The sequence below is a fragment of the Branchiostoma floridae genome, chromosome 4 (genome assembly GCF_000003815.2).
Source record: "Branchiostoma floridae strain S238N-H82 chromosome 4, Bfl_VNyyK, whole genome shotgun sequence".
NCBI lineage: Eukaryota > Metazoa > Chordata > Leptocardii > Amphioxiformes > Branchiostomatidae > Branchiostoma > Branchiostoma floridae.
The window spans coordinates 8,346,431-8,372,775 of NC_049982.1; the positions used below are offsets into that span (position 1 = coordinate 8,346,431).

Genomic DNA, 26,345 nt, shown 5'->3' on the forward strand with positions numbered 1-26,345 from the left:
TTTGCCATTATATCTGTCATTTAGCTTATGAAAGTACATTTTCATTAATTTCATGTCAATTTCTTTTACAAAAATGATTAATTTTTCTGTTCTTCTAACTGAAAATTTCCAAACCGGTAGGGAGGGAGGAAAAGGTCCCTGAGACAGCCCTACTCCACATGCCTGATAATGGTATTTCTCTGACCCTATGCTCTATAATCTCAATTCTTTGTGAAGCACTGCTGGTCCTTTTGATGTAAGGCATTGTAATCTGTCTCCACAAATCTCCTTTGCCCAGAATATAGACGTCTCTTTGCAAAGAATTCCTTCTACTTTAGTTCCCAACATTTTTCCTGATTTTCCCTTTTTTCTAGCAGTCTTATGCAATCTGTGCATGTGAAACAATATCATGAATATGTATAAACAAAACAGTCTATAAATCAAATTCTAGAATAATAAAAAAAGATATAGATTTCCATCCCAAAGTCCATTTATTTTGCAAAGCAAAAGAAATTCTTCAAGCTTTCTCATTGGGTGCTTTTAGTTTATCCATGAAATTTTATAGACAAAGGCAGTGTCAAATTTTCCCATGCTGCCACTGCACAGATCTGTTTTCCTGGTTAATCCCAGTAAAAATGACCATTTAGCCATGTGGAATTGTATTTCCTGGGCATGTTTGTACAGCAAACAGGTTCCTATCTTGGGAATTCCCACATTCCCTCCTCACACCATGTGGCTTCCAGTCAGATTCCTGTACCATGAGTTGTGCATGGAACTCAGGCTGGAGAACTCCTGATGGTTTCACCATGTTGGTGATAAAACTTCAGTACATGTCTATTTGGGACAAAATGGAAAGCTCATTTCAGAATTCCAATTTGACTGATGGGCCTGAGAAAAGTAATGGACTAAAGGGCAGGATAATAAATAAATTCCAAAACACTTTTACATACACTGTATATATATTTATCGTAAATATAGGCAGCTTTCACCTATGGCAAGGCACTTTCCAGTAGAGATGTCTCAACAAAAGGGCTAGTGCAAGTGTTTCTGATCTTTCCACCATGACCCAAGCTTTAATGAATAGCCCACTAACTTTCCCTGTTGGATGTGACTTACTGGAATTCTGTGTAAATGTACTTTTGTCAGTTGGGTGTGAAACAACAACCACATTCTGCAAGTGTCAACAAGACCAACCAAATACAGTGATTTACTGTATTGTGATTCTGAAGAAGCTATTGGACTCGTATCACACCTTTTGAAACAAACTACTTACAGAGAAAAGAGTGTTTGGCATCACCCTGGGTTTAAAAGGTCTTCATCATCTTTTCACTTCAGTATGACTGAAGGAACCAATGGTTCCTAACTGCTTTGGAGACTGGACCGTTTGGAACTCCACCCTGGATATATTCAATCCAAGAAGCAGAGAAGGGGATTATTGGTAAGCCGGGATTTTAGAGGGATTACAATTATCCCTGAATGGCTGATCTAGGCTACAGACAAAAAACAGCATTTCATCTAAAACATGCAAGCCATGGGGGGAAATGGTGGCTAGAATTAGTAGAAAGCAGACGTTAATTCAATAGCTGTCCCCTGCCAGCAATTAAATATCAATATTGCTCTTTTTCTCTGAAGAGGATCGTACAGTAGAGCAGATTTTATACAGGCCAGGAAGGAGCTTCTGAAAGTGGTGGTTGTTAGAAATCAGTGACATGCTAAATAAACATGTATCAAGAGAAACTTTATCTCAAAGCAAATGTAGAGGTCAGGCCTGTTTTGATCGCATGTGGTGACCAGTGTTTATGGAAATTTTTCTAGAAGTCCATGATTTTTACAGGCAAAAGGGTAACTGTTTTATTTGCAAATACAGTGGAAGCCGCTTAATTGCACACCCAATTTGCCAGCGAATCACGAGCAATTATCTGGCGTGTGCGATAATGCGAAGTTACCCCGTTGGACCGCACCGCCACGGGATTTTTGTATTTCGTGCAATTGACCGAAGTGTGCGTTTATCCGACGTGCAATTAACTGGCTTCCACTGTACACCAAATACGATGAAACAGGCCAAACTACTACATCTGCTTGGAAACTAAGAAAGCCATCCTGACGAGCGGTAAACTTTCTCAGACTCTGAAGGGAACATCCTAAATGTGTGGGAACGTGTCTGAGACAGACTCTGAAGCCGAACATCCCAAACGAACATCCCGAACAATAACACACATGGTTTGATGATGATCCCCCAGGTGTGGGGTCATGACCCCAGGGGGCGTGGCTGTCTCCAGGCAGTCTGTACCAACAGCTGGAATCTGGGGAATCCTGCCAGCCCCCAGCTGGGGACACTGGCTCTGAATTCCCAGCAAATGTGGATACTTCCTGTTAAGCATTCCTACACATCCTTCCAGTGGCCCATGGACCCTGGCCTTTGCTCTGACAAGCTGATTTAGCACATTGGTGGAAGCTGTGAGAGTTAACTTAACCTATTGATGGACATGGCCTTGCCTTGGCAATATTCTCCAAGCAGAGGTTGGGCCGCGGACATAGTTGTGGTCAGGATTTCTACCTCCGTGACCCAACCTCTGCTTGGAGAATACTTGGCAATGCCTGCCTGCCTTGGCAATACTGATTCTAAAAACCATAGACAACATTCTTAATGAATCGACTTCGTCTGTGAGAAAGTTGACCCACTGAAACAACTCTGAAGTTTATAAAAGAGGTGGCTGAAGGAATAACTAGTACAACCAAGAAAAGGGCCATATCATATTTCTAACGTTGTATAATCCTTGCCCCAGTCAAGGACGTTGTTACTATTATAGAAAAAATGTAATGTTTACAACTGTTTCCTTTATTATTGACTGTGTCAGCGGTTGCATGTGTTTTTTTCAATCAATTCAATTTTAATATCAATGTTATCATAAACGTTTCTTCGTAAGGACCAACATGAGCAGGGGGCGGGTAGTGACTTTTTTGGCCTCGGGCGAGATTATATTTTCAGCTTGTCAACAAAAGACAAACGCTTTCAGTAATCACGAAAGAGCGACAATAGCAGTAGGTTTCTGTAAAGTACAATCGCATGTTGGCTGACCAGGACCAACACGACCGTACGATGTTTGAAACGTTGTATCAACCCTAGATAATCTGACCTCGCCATGCCTGACCGACACACAAGTTCCCTACGCCGCCCGGCTGCCAACTCTCAATGCCCGCCGCACGTTTGAATGAAAATACGACAGCACTGACCTGCTTTTTCCGCTTTCACTTCTTCCTCCTGCCGGCTGGCATCAACTCGACGACGTCGCTGCACAAAACGCACGGAGGTTCAGGAAAATCCTGTCGGAGTTGAGAAGAAATCTCAGATTTAGAGGAGACCCTGCGTCCCAGTTGTAGAGAAGACTTGTCCACAGCGCGCTGCAGTCTGACCCGTGTGTGGGCTGTTCCCGTCACTCCCTCCGGAAATACTAGTACGGCAATATGATAGCGCCCGTCAATCTTCAAGCAGATGTGTGGCTTCGACCTTCTTGCTCGTCTTGTGATTTCTCCTGTTCATTATACATTATTACATAGGCCACTTTTTAATGTGGTGAAACTTTGTGGTGCCCCTTTTCAAGCGTGATCAAATAACAAGTTTTCTATTCTTTTGCGTTCTGTATTGGTTTTCATTTCAAGGTCAACAACGCTGGGTTTCCGAGTCAAGGATAACGTCCTTGGTTTCACCCTTGCTTTGAAGGATGCTTTGAAGTTATCTTGTCAGCTTAACTATTAAACCAAGGAAGTTAGAAATGTTTTCACCTCCTTGCTAAAACTTTTTTTAGTACAAAATGTAATATTAGGATGAGTCAGTAAAGGAGTAATTCGACAATGAAAAAAGCAACAAATTTCTTAGTTTTGCCGTTTGAGCAAAATATAACGTTACATCTTGTTTAAACGAAGGCCATGTTGATTTGATTATGTGTATAACATCCGCACGCGCATCAATTTTCGGCCGTTTCCAAAAATAAAAATAAAATAAAAAATACTGTAAATCGTACAGAGCAGCTCCAAAAGAAGCAATTGTATGCCATGGATTGCAGGAACAAATATCGGAAAACGTATACTAATATCACAAAATATTCCAAGGTCTAAGAAGATGGGAAAGATCAAAAATGAAAAATCTAGTGTTTGGTATACTTCAACTTCACTTCATTTCACATTCTGTGTGCCATATTTCAAATTCCTGACCACTTCTATTTCATAATGAAGGCAACTTTTTTTTGCTGATTTTTTTTATTCGCACGCTCGCACCAGATTTTGGGTTCCCAGTGGATGTCATCCATATAATCAAATCAACAAGGCCTAAATACATCCACCGGCATCAGTACTATTCCAACTGAAGACTACAAATTCAGCAGGAGTGCTCCTAGCGGATTACTGTGGTGGTGCAGTGTGGAGGTTGAAGACGGCTTTCACTTTCAGATCAAAGGGCTAGAACTTAGAGTGGGGACGATATTCTGGTAACATAATCAGGCCCGTCAATTCTCGAAAAAAAAAAAAAGACCACGGGAACACAATAAACAGCTTTCGGCCGAAGAAGACAACGAAAACATAAGGAAGCAAAATATGACGTTGTTTGCAGAATGAGTTGCGTGTATCTACAGACAAAAGAATGCAGCAGTATTTCGTAGTTGTTATGAACCGATGGATAAGAACTATATCAACTTATCAACCGAAACTTTATTGCACGATAATAATTGACAGCCAATTTGAAAATGAAGTTAGCAAAATAACAATCTAAAGCACCCAAAAAAGTCCCGAGTAGTAAACAATGTGTTACAATGTGCTAATCAAAATGTAATGGGCATATACAAGAACCCAGCATAGCATTTGCATAGAGTTGTGTTGCTGGTCCTCATAGGGTACGCGCGAGTGCTCGTCTGCAAGTCTTTTACTAGTCACTTAACTGACATTATATATAAATTCTTCAAGTCTAAAAGTTGATCATTATATCGGTAACTGCCATCGTCCCCATCATTACAATCAACAACAATTACATAAGGCAAAATTATTCTATCAGTGCGTTCCCAAAGTTAAGCCACCTGTGTGAATTAAGTTCCGAGTGATTATCTTGTCAATGCCCGCCCCTTTCCTCTATTTCTCGCATCAGAGACTTTTTCCTTTCCACAAGCTTCTCGTACGTTTCCTTCACATGATGAACTACACGAGCGTGCATCTGAAAAGTCTCGTCGTCAGATTTTCCGCCGTTTCTCTCCCGAGAGAAGTCCCCTTCTTCGAGGACTTCCTTGTTGCCGATGACTTCACCCATCTCCTGCCACTTAGCCACAATCAGCTTCTCGTAGTTGACGTGGAAGACGAAATTCTTAAAGAGGTCTGCCTCCTCGACGCCGTACTCGAACAGATGTGCGTTGTCACGGATGATTTCCTCAGCCTTGAGATCCAACGGGTGCATGACGTAAAACAGAAACTTTCGCCATCTCGTTAACAGGCGTGCCCCCTCATCCCTCGTCTTCGGGTCTCGCCATTTCTTCTCGGCTTCTTGGAGAAATTTCACCAGGTTGCCGTGGCCCTGAAGCGCCTCCTTGTAGCTCTTGTGATTGGCCAGCCTATTACCGTATAGAGGGCCGTACAGCTTGGAAAGTTGGTTGTTGACGTACGCAAGGTTGTTTCTGCGGAGCTCCATTTCTTCGCCCTTATGGGTCTTGTACAGCAAGGTTCCTATTCCAACACCAATAGAGATGGCTTGCCAAGGGAGGTCCTTCCAATGGAACCGCGCCTGCCATGGGGGTAACATGATTTTAGTTAAACCGTAGTATCACTGACAGGGTATGCGTATGAATAAAAAGAAATGTTCCGAACCATTGTAATATGACAGATATGCGTCATTCTCCAGCATTGTTGGCACATCCTTATTTATAGATCGAATTCACAAACATCTGATATGATCCAAAGTCACCATTTCCGAACACAAGTTCTGTTTTGTGCTAACTCGCTTGCTGACATAAACGCGGTACATTCATACACGTGCACTCGAATTAAATGCTTTGATTTCCGAATTCGAAACTCAATGAAACATCAGCACCTTACCTCATTTTCAGTTGTCTCCGATGTTGTCGTCATCCAACGACGCTGCCCAGACCTAAGGGGGAGTGTTGCTGTGGCCGCGACAAGTCTGTTAGTCTGCAAGTGCCTCAGCTGTCGCCAAAGTAAGGCAGTTGGCTGAGCCATGGTCTAACTACGTATATAGATATAAGAAAGAATATAATCAACGCCTGAAATGGATTTTACAGTCTTAGACAAGAGACGTTAGAGTGACGGACCGATCGCCTATTCCCATGACCTCCGTAGAAATGTAAAGCTTATAATGCAAATATTTGACGGACAGTACAGGCGCAGTCACTCTATCATCGGTCGAACAGTTAATTGCCATTACTTTTACATTAGTTAAAATGCTAATTGTGATAGGCAGTCAGGATTGGTCAAACTAATTTTTTAGAAACATTGATAGTAGTAATTTGCAACAAAATGCCATGCAAGTAATCTAATGTCACATGTATATAAAGGTAGATAAAGAATAGAATCGAATTGTATTATACAGGTTATAACATTACAGCTGCTCGATGCCTGGGGGTGAGTCTCTTGAACAATGGAAGTCGTTCAGCAACAATTTTTCTCGTTATGATCGTCCCCAGAACGTTACACATGACGCACCCAGACAAACATTCCACCGGGGGTCGCTTCACAAATCAAACAAGCAACTAGACACGCCGACGTTGTCTTCAGATTTCATTACGTTATATCCTGAAAGGGTAACTCTGTCGGCACAGGACAGGTGTACTGGTTTACGTATATGTGACTAGTGTAAGCTAGCAAAGGTAACCTTAACCCAAGTGAACCAGTTTGGGATCGTTAGGGTACTTTGAACCCTACCGAAGTAGGACCACAGATTAGATTGACGTTTCATGCCTCTCGTTAGTGCCGTCATGATGTGGTGGACTACTACTCCGACCTCTAACGCTATAACAAATAGTATAACGTCGAATCCACATTAATTTGTCAATCTTGCCCAGCTTGCCTGAACATACAATTTCTCAGAGTTGTACCCTCGCGGTAAGGCTACGTACCTTGACCCTGTGTCGTCGCTGGTTTAGTGGCAAGTACCTGTTAGAGTGTTTGGGTTTTGTTCCTTTTACGAAACGCTTAAATGAAGCAGCGTTCAGCAGGCGGAACTAACCGGCGTCTGCAAATTGACCTTAACCCTTGACGTCATTCTGTTTTTGTAGCTGAGGGTCAAAGAACGGCATGACGTCTTAATTACGCGCCAATTTCAATTTGCCTAACGTTATAACGTTATTCATATAACGTTAAACGTTCTGTTCAACATAAGAGGTCATAAGAAACTATGAAAAGCCAATCTTCGAAGACATCAGGGTTGCGAGTTAACTTTCCCTTCCGAGAACAGATTTTAAAAAATTCCAAAAAAACATGACCGATATCGCTAACCGTATGTGAAGCTTAAGTTGGCAGTGTCAACCTGTAGTGTTGTATCAATGACGTTCACATTGTTGAAGAGTCAGCAATGATGGAGTGAATAGTGTGCGAATTAAGATTTTTTTTCCAATTAAGCGTGCGTCAGTGGAACTAGAATACCCCTAGTTAATTTTACGTTCTCTGCTTGGATATCTGCAATGTAACATTCACTCTAAGATTTTCAGTGATGTACGTCTATCTACGTTTCATACCGCTAAAAGCTGTATTCCCTGTCGTTTTACGATCTAACGTTACAGATGATCCCCAGGGACAAGGACGCGTGGTGAAATTTTCCCGCCATTTTTCCCTTGGTAGGCTTTTACCTCAGTCAAAAATGGCCACATTTACCCAGTGTTCCGTTTGTGTCTTATAGCGCAGGGGATGTTCTTTTTGCATCATGGGATATGATTCGTTTCTCAGACCAGGGTAAAAAGTGTTCGAAGTGACTGTAACTAAGGAGGGTCGTCTGCTGGACGTTCGTCTAGAGACTCAGGTATAAGTTTTATTTACTTTTTAAGATTTATATAATCAAAATCTGAACAAAGGAATTCACCAACATTACTGATTAGTTCTTAAAAGTATCAGTTCCCTATCATTAGTAAGTTAGAAGACCTGAAGTACTACTATCCATAGCAATTCAAACCTTCGAACCAGCCGTTGCAGACGACATTTCGAAAGGCCGACTTTGGCCTTGACATCTGAGGAAAATAGGTCAAAGGAGACTACTACAATTTCATTCAGAAAATAAAGTTTTAATAGGGTGGATCTTTGGGCATTTGCTCATGGTGTTAGATATATATATATATATCTACTCTTGTGTATCTAAACTTTTGTAATCTGACATCGTCCCATGAACTCACAGAACCTCTATTCGGTGACGTGACCTTGAACTTCAAATTGATGATTTTGAGGATTCACTGGTCTTTGGAGTTCAGATTTTCATATCATGGGGTTGTATGTAAAGTCAAAATGGACATGGCTCTCGAATATCTTATTTCTAACGTGATATTCTGCATTAGATGTGGTACTATGTGTTCAGTTTACATTCATCGTACATATTTGCATTCCTCCCAAACATTTTGATTGGAGATGCCCGTATAAAATTATGAAAGGGTTCCTGTTGCACAACACAGATATATTTCTGAGCCTTTTCATGTCTCTTGGTTCTTACTCTTGTTTTTGTTCCGTGACACAGCCCCTGCTACCCCAGACAGCCATGTCTGGAGAGGAAACAGCAGGAAAGGGGAAGGAGGAGGATGGGAGAATCCTGTCCCCCCCAGGCCCCAAGCCCGGCAGGAGACTGTCGGTGGCCCCTGGAAGAGGTGGACGCAGAATGAGCATGCTGCATGCACAGGCAGTTCAAATCGAGAGCTTGAAAGACAGACAAGTCTGTGTTCCCTCAGAAATTTTATAAAAAAATGACTGTATTTGCCTATCTCATCTCGTCATTGGTCAGCTGGTATGATCACTTGTTAGTTAACTGATGACGATCAATGACTTCTGAAGTTGTCATACATGTTTAATAACTATAATTTCCGAAATACCTATTTGGAAATTGCAGTAACAACTGAAGTAGATTTAGATTTACCATCATTTTAAAACTTTACAGTGTATTTTTACAGTCGAGAGCATAATTGGCTTTTCATGACTCTGCTAAATGAGATCAGGTTGAACTCATCACTTGTTGTTCTTATGTTGTTTTGATGTGCTTAGGCTCGAGCCAAGGAGGCCAGAGAGTTGCGGAAGCTGAGAATCACCCCTGAACACCGTTACATCCTGCAGTTGGTGGGGAGTGAGATTGGTATGGACAAAGCCACAGTGGAGGAGAATGTCCTGGACTGCGAGAAGGTAAAGTTTTGAAATTATTTATGGTTCACAACTATTTCAGGTGCAATGGCCTAGTGGGTAGAGTGTTCGCCATGCATTCGGTAGGTCGTGAGTTCGATCCCCGGCCGAGTCATACCAAAGACTCTAAAACTGGTACATGCTGCTTTCTCTGCTAAGCACTCAGCACTAATGAGGAAGAGTATGGAAGTTAAACACACATCACTACCAGCGGACCAGCCCCCTGCTGTAGTGGCTTGCACATGTGTGGCCCAAGGGCTTCGAAGTGGGGATGGGCGCCACCCTACGCGTCTGTAGATGCATGGGCAAACTTTAACTTTAACTTTTTTTAACTATTTCAGGGATTTACACGAGTAAAAGTTGTTGCAACTAAGTAAGCCTTGAAAGTAAACATTTCAGTGGTGGCCTGCTAACAGTGTACATGTACTTTCCAGCAGTAATGAATTATTCCTTTTGTTTCCCTTCCAGCATGTGAGCCTTCTTGAGAGTTTCCTTGCAAAGGGTGGCTCCAGGGCACTCATGTTCTTCTACCAGGATGAAGCACCACCTACTATTGGTGAGTAACACAAATGTTTGTTTGTAATTAGTTTTTGCATTTACGCTGTATGGAAGGAACTGAGTGAGACACAGAAACGAAAGTGGGTGGCAAGATTCAAATCAAGATGTTTTTGGATTATTCTGTATTTCATTCATGTATTTCTTTTACTGACATTTTTCTCCTTTAGATCTCCTTTGCCTCCGGAAATTGGAGTCCTTTCTTGTGTCATCAGTTTCCCCCTTTCTTTCCCCTACAGAGTCCGGCCGCATGATCGCCACCTCTGCAGGAAAGCCAACTTCTGTGAAAAGGGTATTAGTCTCTGATGGAATGCAGGAAGGACTGACCGGCATCTGTATGTACTTCACAAGAGTCAAACCTGACATTGCACTGACTATGCGGAACTTGCACGAGGTAGGACAGAGGAGTAGAAAAAATGACCAATTCTACTTTGTCTTAGTTTCATGCCATCAGGGATTTTCTTCCAGCAAAACTCAGTGTATACAAGGTTTATTAAAACATACATGAAGTAGCATTGGAAGTTGGGAAATGTCATTGTTTCTCTTCCTAGGAAATCAACTTTGGTGTCCTGGATGTTCAGAAGTCAGGAGGGATCATTCAGGCTGTGCAGGCTCTGCTATCTAAGATATACAGGTCAGAATATATACAGTTAGACTGTATTGATATTTAGCAGTTACATGTGTCTTCAGATGATTGACATCCACAGAAGTGAATAGCCCATATATGTTTCTTCCTTTATTTAGTCTGTCGAAAGTTCACAAATTGTTGATTCCACCATCCAATATTATCTAACCAGAAATTTTTGGTACTTAATCCACAGGCCGTTCCTCCATGGTACAGATAGCTATGGACAGATGAATGAGACACCATGTGGCACGAAGGCCAAGAGAGAATTCCTGGACTCATACGACAACTTTCTGCACTTTCTGGATGGTAAGGTTTTTGAGTCTTCACCTAGGTTCCGTTGGTTTCACAGGGTTTGAAAGTATGGAAGTCCTAGGATTTCCAAGCATTTTTAACTACTCTGTACCTTGTTGACAAAATCAATTGTGCTTCATACGGTATATTTAATTCTCATCAATATTGATAATTTTATTTGCCCCTAGCTGCCCAGTTGAACATTGAGGGCACAGTGAACCTGACGGAGTGTGAGAAGGTGGACGTGTCCAAGCTCAACACCATGGCAGAAGTGATGGCTGCTGCTGGGAACCCTGAGATCCTGGACGCCTGTGAGGAGCTGGTCCAGTCTTGGTGCAAACAGATTGAACAGGTCTGTCCCCAATTCTGCCAACAAGGTTGTAGTTTTATTTTACCTTTTATTTTACATTTTTTGTGCGTCTTGGTTGGTATCATGATTACAGGGCATAGTTTGAAGTGATCTTTGTCAAAGGAACTGTCAGGTGATATCAAATTTGTAACCACCTGACCACCAGACCATTATTGTCAGATAAGGCCAATTCTGCCGTAGAGAATTAAGGTACATTCTTTTATTCTACATTTCATTGTTATTATCATCTGCTCTTGTGTATCTATAGGGTCTATAAAAAGGAACAAAAATTTATTTGTCCAAGTCATTTTCATGACTCACAAGCCAATGTTTACCTGACTATAGGTTTTGGCAGAAAGCGAACAGATGAGAAAGGAGGCTGACGACACAGGTCCACTAGCAGAACTGGAACACTGGAGGCACTTGATGTCCAAGTTCAACTCCATACTAGAACAGATCAAGGGAGCCAAGTGTCGCTCTGTCATCAAGGTTCTAACAGCAGCCAAGTCAAGGGTGCTAAAGGTATTGAATTAGCTGGAACAGAAATGGAAAGTTTTCCACAATAAAGCATCAAATTCTACCCCATCTTGCATGTTTTTGTGTCCCATTTTAGAGCTGTCTATGTTGTTTTTTTGTAGATATGGAAAGAGCTTGACAACAGAATCACTGACTCAGCTAACGAGGCCAAAGACAATGTGAAATACCTGTACACGCTGGAGAAGAACTGTGAACCGCTCTATCACTGTGACCCTGTAAGTATATACTGATAGGGATACATAAGCAACTTGATATGTTCAAGTGGTATAATTATTTATTGTTGAAGTTAACCACAGTATAGTGGTTTGCAATACCAGTTCTCAATTCCAAGGTTTGCACATTAAGCTGGGCTTGTATATTAAGTGTCTGAATCCTGATTGTGTACACTTCTGATATAGGTTGCAGTCCTTTATAACAACAATCCTTTACATCAACAGAATCATCAGCCTGTAGATTGCCACCTTTAGCACTAAAGAAGTAAGCTAGCACCCTGTTTTGTAATGGCTAAAACCTGCGTAATACTTATTATGCAGAAAGACTATCTATCATCTACTTGTTGTGCCATTGTACAGATCAGTATGACAGATGCCATTCCCAATCTCATCAATGCCATTCGGATGATCCACACCATCTCCAGATACTACAACACCTCAGAGAGGATGACCTCTCTCTTCATCAAGGTTCGTTACCTGTTTCTGATGTTTCAGTTAGAGATAGGAAATGTTAGCGTGTCTTGATGAAATTGCAACTACTGTAAATGCCTTTAAATGAGGGGGATTTTGTTTCAAGGTAGAGAGAAAATAGAGTACTTGCAATGGAAACAAAGTGGTTGGTGTGCTGCAGACAACAAGCATTAAACCACCATGAGAATGTCAAGGTTTAGAGTAGCCTTCCCAAGGCTTAAAAGTGATTAACACATGATATTTCATTAATCACTACACCTTTTTGATCTGCTAATGTGCTATTGATCTGCTGCAAACATGAAAATTAACACAACTGATGATACCCTGTCATCTATAGGTGACAAACCAGATGGTGACAGCCTGCAAGGGCTACATCACGGATGATGGTGTAAACCGAATATGGGATCAGGAAAGAGGCCCTCTGATTGAAAAACTCCAAGCTTGCGTCAAGCTGTACAGGGTCTGTTTTGATACTTCATTTTTCAGTATACCCTAATTATCTCACAGACAAAAATAACATAGTTGCTTGTCTTAGTTTTCCAGTTGAAGTTTTGTAAATACTTTGTTTAAAATGCAAGTCTTTTTCCACTTTTTCTCTCCTTAACATTAACATCATTGTGTGCATAAATCATGCTTGCCAGGACTATCATGGCTGCTTCCAGAAGACAAAGAAGAAGATTGCAAAGATTCCTGGAGAGAAGCCATTTGAGTTCTCAGAGATGTACATCTTTGGCAAGTTTGATGCTTTCTGCAAAAGGATTGAAAAGGTGATGTAAGGTTACTATCAAGAGTGCTACTTTAATGTAAGACTTAATCTAAGGTTTCATTCTGAGATAATCACCTCACCATTATTATATACCTGAATTAATGTTCTGAAGTTTCCTGGATCACTACTGCACTTTCCAAGGTACTGATGGGCCATCCATTGGATTTTTCAATTACATATACCAACAAGACTGCTTGTTTATCAATTTGATGTAAGGTTTCATCATGAAATAATAGGTCATTGATGTGAACTTGTTTGCCTTGTGTGCCCTTGGACATGACATTGACATTTTACTGACAAGTTTCACATTTGTTTTCCAGATCATTGAGCTGTTGAACACCATTGAAGTCTTCTCTGTGTTGAGCACTTCCAAGATTGAAGGAATTGAAAATTGTGCCGCCAAGTTCCAACACATCTATTCTGGTAATGATGACTTAAGAATCAGATCCTTTAAGCCTTTGGAAGCATCAAGGTTATTTTTAAGATTCTGATTACATTCTAGATACTATTGTGCACTAGATACTTTTTAAGATATATTGGATGGGAAATTTGCATCTTTCTACTTTTAAAAAATCTTTACCATCTCTGGTAAATCTTTCTCATTTCCCTTGCCTAAGGTGTTAGAAAGAAGCCATATGACATACTGGATCATAGGAAGACTGACTTTGATCATGACTTCGAGGACTTCAAGAGGAGTGTGGAAGATTTGGAGGTAAGGCTTCAAGACGTCTGAATTTGATTGCATGAATTACATACTTCTCTGGATTCTTGGATTTTTCAGTTGCAAGTTGCTGTTTCTTGCAAATCACCGGCAGATTTTGAGGTTGTGCATTGTTGTTGCTATAATACATCACTCTTACCTGTGTGCCACCAGGGAAGTCTGCAGGTCTTTATGGACAGCTGCTTCCAGAAAGTTCACTTGGCCTCACAAGCACTGATCCTGTTGGAGAGGTCAGTCTCAAATCTAGTATCTATTAAGTAAATGATATGGCAGTATGACTGGAGTCCTTAACTTGTTGAACTTTGCTAGTACTCAGAAGAACATGAAGAAGCCATCGACAGAAGTGCAAAGCTAGCTAGACCTTTCAGTAAAATATGTTGTGCCAGAATCAAAAGTCTAGGAAGTGTAGATTAAAATTGTTACAGAAGTTAGTGACTTCTTGATAATAAGTGTCTGATGACAAATTAAGTAGGAAAAAGTTGGTTTAGACCAGCAATAAAATGCAGTAAAGTTGAGCCCACAGAATTTGTTGATAATCTGTTCAACTTGTCATGAATGTCAGATTTGACAACCTGAAGATCCCGAGCCTGAACATTGATGAGAAGTACCAGTTGCTGCTGGAACATTTCTGTGGGGAGCTAGAGGATGTCAAGAAGGTCAGTGTTTGAATCAACCACTTTGGGTATAGTACATTATAGCTAAATCTCTCTCTCTGTGTCTCTCTCTTCATCGCTTTTTAGCTGGCACTGATGCAGACCACCACAGATTGCCACTGTCTTATATCCATTACTTGCATCTTCATTACTTGACTACTCAATGTTACTTGCATTACTTTCTTTCATTACTTTCTTACTTCACGTCTTATATCTTTCCTACTGTTTCTTTTAATTAATGTCAAGCTAATTGTGGATCCAAATAAAGCCAAGTCAAAGTCTTTTCCCTTTTGTGGATCCAGTGAAAGTGTTTTTCTTTCATTTTCATGTGGAGCCATGACCTTGCTTTGTAACTTGATTGACAAGATGTCAGAAAGATAAAGTACATGTTGATAAGAAATTATGTATGTTTCCTTCCCTGTTTCAGCTTTATAACCAGCACCGTGATGACCCACCCATCCCCCGGGACATGCCGCCGGTGGCAGGGAAGATTGCATGGGCACGACAACTCTTCAGGAGGATCCAGGGTCCCATGGATGTCTTCCAGGTTGGTAGATCTCATTCTTCTCTAAGCAAAGACAGATGACAAATGAGGATAAAAAACTTTTCAAAAAACAATAGTAACTGAAGTGTATTGAGGATTCTTACTGTAATTTGGAATAAATGCAGACAGTCCAAATGAAAGTGACTATAGTATTCACAAAATAAAAGAACAAATTTTCCCAGTTTTAAGTGAGCAATTTTGTTCAACCAACTTCTAAGCTTCTTACACTTAGTCTAGTTTATGTCTCTGAAAGTTGTATGTGTCTTATGTTTATTTTTGTTTTAATCTAGAAACACCCAACAATTCTGAAACAGCCAGAAGCGCAGAGGTGCATCAAGACTTACAACCGCCTTGCTGCAGTCCTGATGGAGTTTGAGATGTTGTACCACAGAGGATGGCTCAAACAAGTGGAGGTTATCAAGACAGGTAGGGCACTTGTATCTGCTTTATTCTTTCATTGTGATAAAATACAGGAAAGAAGTATGGGGAAGCATAGCCATGCTGCTTTTTAACCACAACCAGCAGTGCTTGTCCACCTCACCAGTTATATATGATAATTATACTGAACAAGTTACCCGGATAATTTTTAATTGCTACTGCGCTGCCCATGGTGCTGATGAATCATCCACACAATTTTCCTATATCAATAGTGCTTGTTTATTGCTTGTCCCTACAAAGAACAAAGTTCTGAAGATATTGCCAGAGTGCACTGTAAGTGTTGAATGACTACCAATCTGTCCAAGGTGCTGACAAGCCCTCCATTTGTCTTATTCCTTTGATTAGTCATCAAGACTTCATCCAACTGTCTGTTTTTTAACAAGCCAAATTACTTTTTGTCCTAGTTATCTTCTCCCTTTTTATTGTTACAGTAGCTATAACTTTTAGTATTTGATGTTAGGCTTTATTAAATTTACTGTTTTATCTTAAGTTTGTAGATCTTCTAGGGAGCCTCGTAGAGAAACTAGCCTTCTGTTGCTGACTCCCCTCAGACTGTATCTAATCTTTGAAGCTGAATAAATAAATACTTTGCTGTTTTCCTCGAAAAGTTTTCTTTTCTTTTAGTCCTGCTTGTTTATCTTATAATACAAAGAAACAAAAGAGAAACCCATAGGCATAATTTTTGTGTTTTGATCCCTGATCTGTCCTTGCCTTTTCTACAGGCCTGCTTGCCACAGTGCTGGTCAGGCACCCCAAAACAGGGGAACTGCTTGTGAACTTTGACCCGCTGCTGTACCAGCTGATTCGCGAGGCCATGTGCATGCAGAAGCTGGGACTGGAGGTGCCGGAGTCGGCCAGGTCTGTGGTCCTGCAGCAGAGGGAACTGAAGGGGAACCACTGCAAGCTGCAGGTCAGACAATATGTACAATTTGTTGTGAAGTGAAAATATTTCTTCTCTTACTGTACTATGACTTTTTCACGTTCCAATATGATCTACACTCGTTGCAACATAAAATGCAATTCATTACTGGCTTGTTGACAGACGTTGTCTTGTCAAAGTGAGGTTAGTCTTACGTTTTATGATTTTCTCTTCCACCTTGTCACTATACAGAGCCTACTGGACGAGAATGCAGCCATCCGTGCCAAAATCCCAAACATCTTCCTACCACTGCTCTCCACCACTACCAGAAAGGTTTGCCCTCTTTTTGTTCTTCATGCTGTTGATGTGGGTGCCCTAACAGTTATCATACAAATTCCAACTTACTTGTGAAACCAGATTTTAAACATGTTTATCTAATAGAACAAGCTAGACCTTAGCGCATGTTTTTGCTTCCCAATCACTATTCCTGATTCCAGCTTAACTATGTGTCTCCCATACAGGTAGACCGCGCCATCGCCCCGGGGCTGATCCAACTGACCTGGGCTTCAATGAACCTGCAGGGCTACTTTGACAGCATCTCAGTAGCACTCAGGGACCTGTCTCTCCTCATCAAACAAGTCAGTAGTCTTGTGATTTTTTTCTGCGAAACAGTCTACGGAAGAAAAAATGTAAAATTCCTCTTGGTTGCCGAAGATATGTGCCGGAGTATCTACTGTACATTTAATCAAGGGGAGCTACTGTTTCCATTCAATCTGATGTAGTCCTGTCCTCTAAGAGACATGCTTACTCCTGTTCTTAAGGTGAACGACATCCGTGAAACTCGTATTGATGCTGTCCTTAAAGAGATGAGTGAGCTGTTACTCTGTACACTGCCAGAGGACACTCCCTGGACTGTGGAAGAGTTCATCACCAAGAACAGGGTGAGCCCATTAACTCATGGTAACATTTTAAAGTCCTCGTTACTATTGCAAGATTTGAGGATTCTGCCATCATTTTAACTCTGGAAGTCCCATGTTTGGGGAAAGCCACACCTCGAGCACTTATTGCAAAGAGTAGGGGTCCTTCCCAGTGTGAGTGGATCAAACCTTACAGTCTGGTCTCTGGGTGGACTTTTTGCAAAGGTGATAGTCACCTGTTATGTCAATCCTTTCACATATGTGGTAAAACTGAATAAAACGAAGTTACTGTAAAAGAATTTAAAAAAAAATCTGTTTAAGGTGCAACATGTAATGTTGATTGTGGTGCATGTAGTACTGTACATGCAGTTGTATTTATTGCTTTCTTTGCTATTTTTTGGTAACAGGAGTATTGCCGCGAGTCGAGTGACTATCTGGACCTGCGCAGCTCCCGTGTGGAGGATGCTGTGAATGACCTGTGTGAGGTGTTCCGTGCTAATGCTGAGCTGCTGCCAGTGTGCGAGGACGACATCACTGATTCAGCAACCGCTGAGACATGTGAGATATTTCACCTTTATTCAGACTCACGTATTTGGTTCCAGAAGGTAGAGAAAAAAACGAGATGGGTGAAAAGTGAAAATGTACATTTCACATACTACATGTACAAAGAAGATATGGACACATACTTCACCTCACCACTCACTGGGCTATGTTTCTCCATGATAAAATGAGTGACCAATTTACTTAACCAAACAGCATATTTGGGCTCAAATGTACACTTTTATGTTCCAACCTGCACATGTTGTGATACTTCATACACAAGTCCTCCATAGAATTTTACAGCCCCAAATATTTCCTTGCAGCTACCAACACAGACGACTTGTCTGAGTCTGACGAGCTCCCAGCAGATGTGTTTGAGGAGGAGATAAAGGAGCTGGTCAGTCACTTCAACCATCGCAACCTGGAGGCCCTGCTCCGGGCAACCCGACTGTCTCTGGACCTTGTCAAGAAAAGGGTCTTCTCAAAGTCAGTCAAGGAGAACTTATTAATCAAAGTTTCATAAAGACATGTTCTAGCGCATCGTACGTGGACCTGTAGATTTGTGATCAATTTGAAAGAGAATATTACAAATATAAAACTTAGCAGAGAAAAGTTTCTCAAGTGTATAAGTGTATGTACTGTCTAAGAATGATGATAGCTCAATTTTATATGAAAGGAGTAATTATCAGGCAACTCAAGGGGTTGCTTATGTAATGCCAGTGTAACTGTCTCGGTACCAAATTCTTTTTTCAGTCCTGTCAGGAAGAAGGCCAAGAAGAAGACAGCAGACAGCAAGGCTTTCTTCACTGCCAATATCGAGCTTGCCATCCCGAATGTGGTGTGTTCTTATTGTCAAGTTTGAAAAAGTGATGTATATAAATTTTAGGTTAATGTCGATGCTTTTGTTATATGCCTCAAGTCAAAATTAGGGATGTTGCAGAGCAGTTGTTTATGTGTAGGGATTCAGGACTTAAAAAATCAAGTATCTGTCAGCCTGATCACTTACCTCTTATGTTTTATTGCATGATGTTGTTCATGTTATTCCTGTGTCACTGTTCAGAATTTGATGTAGACATTGAATGTTGAACACTTGATTTCTTAACAACATGCCTAACAAAATTGGTTGTGACAGGTCATTCAGTGTAATAAAACCATCTGTTGCCATGCCACTTGCCTGCAAAGCTGGTGTGTTATGCCGAAGGATGGTTCTGCTGGCTATATACTAGTAGATACAAACACAGAGTCTATGTGGTACAGTATATGTTGTTGTGTTTGTCCCTGCAGGTGATGTTGCCCAGCTTAGATGACATGCAGGAAGCCCTGAAGGAGGTGACCCAGCTGGTGCTGGAGGTGTCCAGGGGCGTGGCACAGTGGGGACAGACTCGCAAACAGGAGAAGCCTAAAGTTGTACACGTTGCCCATGGCAAGAACAACAAGAAGGTGGAAAGCTCAGGTGTGTGGGAAGCTTTTTTTCTTCATTTAAGTCATAAAACTGCAACTTATTGAAACCTTTAATAACAATATCATGGAAACAAAAAAGATAAGCAAAGCACAGCAACGTTTTTATGTTCGAAGTTCATTGTTGTGAGTCTGATTTCATCTGGACTTTTTCTTCAGATTTGTGGAATACAACCGTGGAAAAAACAAATATCTTGTTTACATATTTGCTGTTATAGGCACCAGAACTTGGAAGGCTGTGTGCAGTGTGGAAATTCTTCCCAGACTTGTGTTTGTTATCTTGCCAGCTTATAAATGTATATTTTAGAACAACTGTCAATGCTGTAAACATTAAACCTCCAGATAAGGGTACTAATACTTTTGTCTCCAGTCATGATGTTGGAGAGGATCCCACCCCACACCATCAAGAACTACTACAAGTCCATTGCTGAGCACAAGGACATGCAGAAACTGGTGATGATGCTGGCCTCGGCCACAAACTCCTACCGGGAGGAAATCACAGAGACTCTAGACAGTTTCAGCACTTACAAGTTCCTGTGGGAAGATGACAAGCAAGAGATCAGCAAGGCAAGTAGAATCTCAAACTTTAGCAATGCCAGAAATCTCCATGCAAGAGGTATTAGGCAATGAACCAACATGTTTTCTAGCAAGGTGACAAAAGAGTCAACTGGGTAAAATAATGTGGACTGTAGATGTCCATTTGATAGGTAGAGTGTATGGATCCGCAGTTTGTAGGATAATGCTGCACTAATGAGTAGATGACATAGTTGAGTTGGATTTTTTTAACCAAATAGGAAGTCTAAAACCATGGCTGAAATGTTTAGTTGTACCACTTGAAACTTTATTGGGGACTTAAATGGATGGAAGAAACTTGCTCTTTCAGTTGTACTTTATGACCTAGTATTCTTGCAATGCTAGAAAGATTTGAGTGGTGGCTTTTTGTTTTCAACAATCAGGCATTTATGGCAGAAAACCCAATCCTGTCTGAGTTCGTAGCAGAGATGCTGAGGTTTGAGGAGATGCAACTGGAAATTCAGGAGATCGTACCGTCCATCAAGGTTGGAGCCATCCAACTGATCACAGGTGAGGTGCCGGGACACTACAAAAATGTGATTTAATTCATGGAGGCAACAAAACAGAAAAAGTGACAGAAATTGAACTATTATGATTTCCTTCCATTTTGTTAATTGATATAATTCTTTTGGTTACATTATTGTCTAATGTATAATTTTTACACATCTATCCAATTCAGCTTATGAATTGTAAAATTGTATCATTATTTGTTACTTTGGAGGAAGACTATGTATAAGCCACGAGGCTTTTTTCTTCCCCCCTGCATGTACTTTCATCCGTTAATTTGTTTTATGTTATCTTTTTTAAAGGTTGTGCAAAAATAAATCAAAATCAAATTATATCCCACAAACTCTGTGCCTGACCTTGGTGCTGAATCCACTATGGTTAGTTTCACTGACAATCCAGTGTATTCAACAATCACATTTCTAATGAATAGTTACTTATACCATTTATGTTACATGTTTCATACTTCTGTTACAAGGTTAAGGTTGAAAATAGTACATTTAAGGAGCTAAATAAGTGTACGTTGAGTGGAAATTCATCTGACCTATTTTTGGACATTTTGATTTCGGAAAAAGATTGGCAATCGACATTTGCAAGTGACAACCCAAAGTTGCTCATATTGTGATTTACTTTGCATAACACCTTTTTTTTACTCTGTTCACTTATTGAAACCTTGACCTTCTTTCTCTCAGACCCCCTGAAGACAGCCATGCAGGTGGAGACCAAGAGCTGGAAGATGATCTATGGCAAGAAGCTGAATGAGGACTACAAGCAGAAGATGGAAGAGATCTTCAACTATGTGACTGACTTCAGCAGGAAGCTTGCCCATCCTATCAAGGTACACAAGACTAAACATTACCCCAATGTTATCATTTTTGTCTTTATGTTGTGTGCTGTCTAGTTTTACATAGCAGAATCACTCACATGGATTCGTTCTTGCTCAGGACCTGGAAGATGTGAGGTTTGCAATGGAAGCACTGGAGGACGTCCGACACAACATGATCAGGATTGACATGGCACTCGGTCCTATTGAGGTGGGTGCTGCAACTTATTGTTTCTCTATTAAGCTCCTGCTGCAACCATCATGCAACAAATGGTATTCTAATGTCCAGAAATGAGTCATACCCTCATGAACAATGCGCATTAAATTGTAGTAGTGTATCTTGTAATGGTCAGTTTGTCAACACTGACTTTTTTGTCACTGATTCTGCACTGAATGTTTGTAGACATTTATCAATAACATATACTAGTAATTGTGCATGTTACTTTACAGTTTAATATAATTATTTGAGACAGGCAGCCTCAACAACACGTAAATATTCACTCCCCTCTTCTTCACCCTTGCAGGAAGCCTATGCCATGCTACAGAAGTATGATGTCAGTGTTGCCAAGGAGGAGGCAGACAGAGCGGACACCCTTCGCTACTCCTTCCAGAAACTGCTGTCTATCTCTGTAAGGAACCATACAAAACATATTACTAAACTTCTCAGAAAGAAAAACACTATCTTTTCCTTCTGTGAGTTTATGTGATTCAGAGTTAGGACCACTGAACTTGAACCTGCTACATTATCTTTGCTCTTCCCCACCCGTAGGCTGATGTGCAGACAGAGTTAGTGATTGTACAGCCCAAGTTCAAGTCTGATCTCCTGGAGTCAGTCGGTATCTTCCATCATGACATGGAGCATTATGCAGGAGACTATGACACTGTAAGTTTACTTATAGTTAACAGGGGGCCGTTTTAATTTAATTGTCATGCAAGAGTTCTAGTTGTAGTTTATGACATGAATTTGGCCCTGCTAAGCCAAGGTATTTTACAGTGGTTCTTACTACAGCTTTATATAATACATGGAAAACTGGAACAGAACATTGTCTTTGAATTAATCACCATTGTTATTCAAATATCCACAGGAAGGTCCAATGGTGGATGGCATTGCTCCAATTGAAGCCAGTGATAGACTTTCAGTGTTTGTGGTAAGTAAAAGCAAAACTCAATTCAATCCATTTACATTATCACAAAATGGGTTTTGCGTCTCCATCGTATTGCATGAAAGAAGCTTCATTCCTTGTACAACTGTGTGTGTTTTCCTTACAGAGTCGGTTTGATGAACTCTGGCGGAAGTTCAACACTTACTCAGCGGGTGAGCAGCTCTTTGGCCTGACTGTGACGGAGTACCCTGTGCTACAGAAGATCCGTAAGGAGCTGAACCTTCTCCAGAAGCTGTATGGTCTGTACAATGCTGTGCTGAACGGCATCAATGGCTACTATGACATTCTGTGGACTGAGGTGGACATTGAGAAGATTAACAATGAACTACTGGACTTCCAAAACAGGTAAAAAAAAACATTCTAAGGACTAGTTATGATATTGTAATATTGTATCCAAAACTTCTTCTTTCAAAAGTATTGCTTTTCACTCTGTATATGTAATTCAACCTCAAGTTTATCGTAATTCTTGTAAACCTTTTCCCAAGTCACTCAGGCTGCTGCCAATAGACACTATTGTATTCCATAATCAATTGGAATGCACACCATGACAAATTGTACTAGGTTCTATTGGGTTTTGTAGTATCTATAGCGTTTTCAAATCAAACCAAATACATGTACTGATGTACAGGTACTGGAGTTGTGTACTGGATAAAGATGTGTCATGTTTCTCCTAGGTGTCGGAAGCTGCCCAAGGCACTGAAGGAGTGGCAGGCATTCTTAGATCTAAAGAAGAAAATTGATGACTTTAACGAGAGTTGTCCACTGCTGGAGATGATGGCTAACAAGGCCATGAAGCAGCGACACTGGGACAGGATAGCAACCACTACAGGCTAGTGTAGTCTCAAACTAATCTTGTGTTAAAGATTAATTAACTTTAATCTTGATTAAAGTTAATTAAGCAACTGGGTAGATGGTGCAAACAATCAGACATTTTTGGTAGCATCTTTCTTTTTTAGTCATTGATGAAAGATAGTGGATTTTACCTGAAACGTACAATTACCATAACTTTTGTATTGTGTATAATGTCTAACTTCTTAATGTTATCTAGAGTCTGTTATAATCAAACTGTTGACAGCAGTTTGACAGCGGTTTGAATACGAGTTAGTCTTATCTTCTGCTCTTTGTCTCTTTTAGGCGTAACATTTGATGTTGAGTCAGAGTCCTTCTGTCTCCGAAATATCATGGAAGCCGACTTGCTCGCTTTCAAGGAAGACATTGAGGTAAATCTCTCAGTCTTTATGTACATTTGTAAGCTCCAATAATACATTTCCATCTCTACTTGCCAAAAGTACGGTGATAGACAGGATGGATGCTGGTATACAACAAAACACAATTTTCTTACTGGAGAAGTCAATAATGAAACAAATGAAATTATAGAAAATATCATGAACTCTGTCCTTGGTGCTGAATCTAATGTGGTTGGTTTCACCTAGAGTCAAGTCACTCCAGTTGTACATTTTCAACTCTACATGCCAAGAATACATTACTGCAAAAGTTTTATCTGTCCAACTAAATGTAGATCAATCAATCACTTTTTATGTTTAATCCAAAAATGTGACATTTGTTTATCTGTTAATCACAGGTGTTTGATTTATCTTTTCCTTAGGACATCTGTATCTCTGCTGTGAAAGAAAAGGACATTGAGGCCAAACTAGCACAGGTGGTGGCTGACTGGAGCTTGCAGGAGTTCCAGTTTGCTGGCTTCAAGGCTCGTGGGGAGCTCCTCCTGAAGGGTGGTGAGACGTCAGAAATCGTGGCCCTGATGGAAGATTCTCTCATGATCCTGGGCTCACTCCTCAGTAATAGGTCAGTCAAGATTGTTGGTAATTGCCCAGAGCTGTTTTACTTAGACCCATTTCACAGCAGTTTGATGAGTAATGTGATGCCTTTTTCCTAGAAGGGATAAAGTCTTTGTCCTTGCTTGCATGACTGAACTTAGTGCAATCGGTGCACAGTGTTAAAATGACCTGAAGTATTCATACAAAGACAAAGAGATAACAAGTCAGTGCCATGATAAGTTTGGGAAAACTGTAAACTTTTGTTTTGCATTTTTTAAGAAATGTTTTGATTGAATAAAATATCTTTCCCTCAGGTACAATGCCCCGTTTAAGAAGGACATTCAGTCCTGGGTGCAGAAGCTGTCCAACAGTTCAGACATCATTGAGAACTGGCTGGTGGTACAGAACCTGTGGGTGTACCTGGAGGCTGTGTTCGTGGGAGGAGACATCGCAAAACAGCTGCCTCAGGTGAGCAATTGTAGCAGTTAGAGTTATGAGGAAACTCTTTTCTCATGCATTATAAAAACAAGGACAAACACTTTGCTCTGAATGAAGTAAAAAAGTGTTGAGTTTAAAGTTACCAAAAGCACTTCTTCCATCTTCCTTAGAAAGAACAACAGAAAATACCATGCTAATCAATTTGCTGACCTTCATCACCAGAACAGGTCTTCTTTAACTTCTCTAACAATCTCCAACTCTCCAGGAAGCCAAGCGGTTCCAGAACATCGACAAGTCGTGGGTGAAGATCATGACCCGTGCTCACGAGACGCCCAACGTGGTTAATTGCTGCGTGGGAGATGAGACGCTTGGACAGCTACTGCCACATCTGCTGGAGCAACTGGAGCTCTGCCAGAAATCTCTCACTGGGTCAGTCTAGCAGTACAGTCAAGCCTATAGATACTAGTGGACACTTTTGCAAAAGACCACAGGTCCCTTTGAATATTGTTTTCATTGATCAAAGAATGGAGAATCCTGTCTATGGTGGCCACCCATCTACCCATTTTCCTCAAGTCCTTTGGGTGGTTGAAACAAATCACATGCAAATCTGTTTTCATTGATTGATTATCATCAATCATTGAGGCAAAGCAGTGTCAAGATGAAGAAGCTTGTTGATTTACTGGTTTGTTTTTATCGTAGGTATTTGGAGAAGAAACGTCTGGTGTTTCCACGGTTCTTTTTCATCTCTGACCCTGCACTTCTGGAGATTCTTGGTCAGGCCAGCGACTCTCATACTATCCAGGTTAGGTTCTTCATATTTGTAAAAGATGATAAGGAGAAACTAGTATAAGGCAAAATGTCATGTATGAAAGCCTTAAACTACATCTTTAGTACTTGCTAAGGCTCAAAATATGATATTTGATGCCTTCTTGCTCCATCTATATCATAGGACAGATTTTAATCACATTTTGTTGAACATCTAGATAATGGCTAGTATTGCACTTCTTATTTGTTTTACATTTTCATAATGTCAATGTGTTAAGCAAGAAGTGAATCATATTCATGTGTTTCCTTCCAGTCCCACCTGCTGGGTGTGTTTGAGAATGTGAACGAGGTGACATTTCACGAGAAAGACTATGACAGGATGTTGGCCTTTGTCTCCAGGGAGGGTGAGAGTGTCAATGTAAGTATAGAAAGATTGAAGTTCATACAGTCCTTTGTGTGTTGATGTGAGGTCTGTGTGGCGCAACGGTGAGAGCGTTTGACTTAGAACTAATAGGACCTGGGTTCAACACTTGCATTGCCCTGACTTTGTGCCCTTGGAAAAGGCAATTTATAAGATAAACAAGATAAGAGATCAGGCAAAGAGGCTCGGTTGGCTATGCCCAAAACACACACACAGATTTGGTGTGCCAGTGTTCTAACACACAGTGTCACAGATTTGGTGTGCCAGTGTTCCAACATCTGCACATTTGCCACCAAGAGCTGTAAATTTGTGTGTTGCTCTTCTTATGCATCCAGAACTAGAAGTATAATCTAACTTAATGTGTATCCATACCTTCCCAGCTTGATAACCCTGTGATAGCCAAAGGTAATGTGGAGATCTGGTTAGGAGACCTACTCAGGGAGCAGCAGTCTTCACTGAAGGGAGTCATCAGGGAGGCTTCTGCTAATATCAACGATGCATCCTTCCAATCCTGGCATTTCTGGCTAACTACCCAGCACAGGTCAGTGGTTGGATATCCAGGACATCTACAGTACAGTTTTATAACATGTCAAACTTTTGTC

General features: G+C 40.8%; 3 protein-coding genes across 6 annotated transcripts in view; 1 reads left to right on the forward strand and 2 right to left on the reverse strand.

Moving 5' to 3' along the window:
• Nucleotides 1–3,428, reverse strand: part of LOC118414545 (CD151 antigen-like) — a 28,479-nt gene extending 25,051 nt beyond the window's left edge. For 2 of the 3 annotated variants that reach the window (XR_004830995.1, XM_035818649.1), the window contains exon 1: nucleotides 3,214–3,428. The gene's annotated coding sequence lies outside the window, so the exon portion shown is untranslated. The remainder of the gene's footprint in view (nucleotides 1–3,213) is intronic. The other variant, XM_035818651.1, reaches the window with a different exon arrangement.
• A 1,235-nt stretch (nucleotides 3,429–4,663) lies between these two features.
• LOC118414787 lies at nucleotides 4,664–7,250 on the reverse strand. 2 transcript variants are annotated; one of them, XM_035819034.1, is made up of 3 exons: nucleotides 7,089–7,250; nucleotides 6,052–6,199; nucleotides 4,664–5,743 (listed from the first exon to the last, which is right to left on the reverse strand). In XM_035819034.1, the coding sequence occupies exons 2-3, from the start codon at nucleotides 6,190–6,192 to the stop codon at nucleotides 5,078–5,080; spliced, it is 807 nt and encodes a 268-aa protein (XP_035674927.1). In that variant the 5' UTR covers nucleotides 6,193–6,199; nucleotides 7,089–7,250; the 3' UTR covers nucleotides 4,664–5,077. The 2 variants fall into 2 exon arrangements, with proteins under 2 accessions (XP_035674927.1, XP_035674928.1); XM_035819035.1 differs by having other exon boundaries at nucleotides 4,664–5,740; nucleotides 7,089–7,249.
• A 645-nt stretch (nucleotides 7,251–7,895) lies between these two features.
• The window catches only part of LOC118413278 (dynein heavy chain 8, axonemal-like), a 47,409-nt gene continuing 28,959 nt past the window's right edge, over nucleotides 7,896–26,345 (forward strand). Inside the window, 44 exon segments of the mRNA XM_035816534.1 lie at nucleotides 7,896–7,987; nucleotides 8,690–8,881; nucleotides 9,208–9,342; nucleotides 9,808–9,895; nucleotides 10,134–10,288; nucleotides 10,446–10,528; nucleotides 10,716–10,828; nucleotides 11,002–11,165; nucleotides 11,508–11,684; nucleotides 11,801–11,914; nucleotides 12,272–12,379; nucleotides 12,720–12,842; nucleotides 13,024–13,149; nucleotides 13,469–13,571; nucleotides 13,766–13,860; nucleotides 14,023–14,099; nucleotides 14,432–14,525; nucleotides 14,950–15,069; nucleotides 15,357–15,492; nucleotides 16,227–16,414; nucleotides 16,616–16,696; nucleotides 16,885–17,001; nucleotides 17,185–17,304; nucleotides 17,688–17,838; nucleotides 18,144–18,306; nucleotides 18,574–18,658; nucleotides 19,105–19,273; nucleotides 19,649–19,845; nucleotides 20,235–20,361; nucleotides 21,048–21,193; nucleotides 21,300–21,389; nucleotides 21,703–21,807; nucleotides 21,948–22,061; nucleotides 22,264–22,326; nucleotides 22,448–22,686; nucleotides 23,016–23,170; nucleotides 23,476–23,561; nucleotides 23,948–24,147; nucleotides 24,434–24,587; nucleotides 24,823–24,986; nucleotides 25,257–25,359; nucleotides 25,636–25,740; nucleotides 26,124–26,247; nucleotides 26,250–26,284. Of these exon segments, the coding sequence (XP_035672427.1) occupies nucleotides 8,711–8,881; nucleotides 9,208–9,342; nucleotides 9,808–9,895; nucleotides 10,134–10,288; nucleotides 10,446–10,528; nucleotides 10,716–10,828; nucleotides 11,002–11,165; nucleotides 11,508–11,684; nucleotides 11,801–11,914; nucleotides 12,272–12,379; nucleotides 12,720–12,842; nucleotides 13,024–13,149; nucleotides 13,469–13,571; nucleotides 13,766–13,860; nucleotides 14,023–14,099; nucleotides 14,432–14,525; nucleotides 14,950–15,069; nucleotides 15,357–15,492; nucleotides 16,227–16,414; nucleotides 16,616–16,696; nucleotides 16,885–17,001; nucleotides 17,185–17,304; nucleotides 17,688–17,838; nucleotides 18,144–18,306; nucleotides 18,574–18,658; nucleotides 19,105–19,273; nucleotides 19,649–19,845; nucleotides 20,235–20,361; nucleotides 21,048–21,193; nucleotides 21,300–21,389; nucleotides 21,703–21,807; nucleotides 21,948–22,061; nucleotides 22,264–22,326; nucleotides 22,448–22,686; nucleotides 23,016–23,170; nucleotides 23,476–23,561; nucleotides 23,948–24,147; nucleotides 24,434–24,587; nucleotides 24,823–24,986; nucleotides 25,257–25,359; nucleotides 25,636–25,740; nucleotides 26,124–26,247; nucleotides 26,250–26,284 (5,463 nt within the window). The 5' untranslated portion in view covers nucleotides 7,896–7,987; nucleotides 8,690–8,710.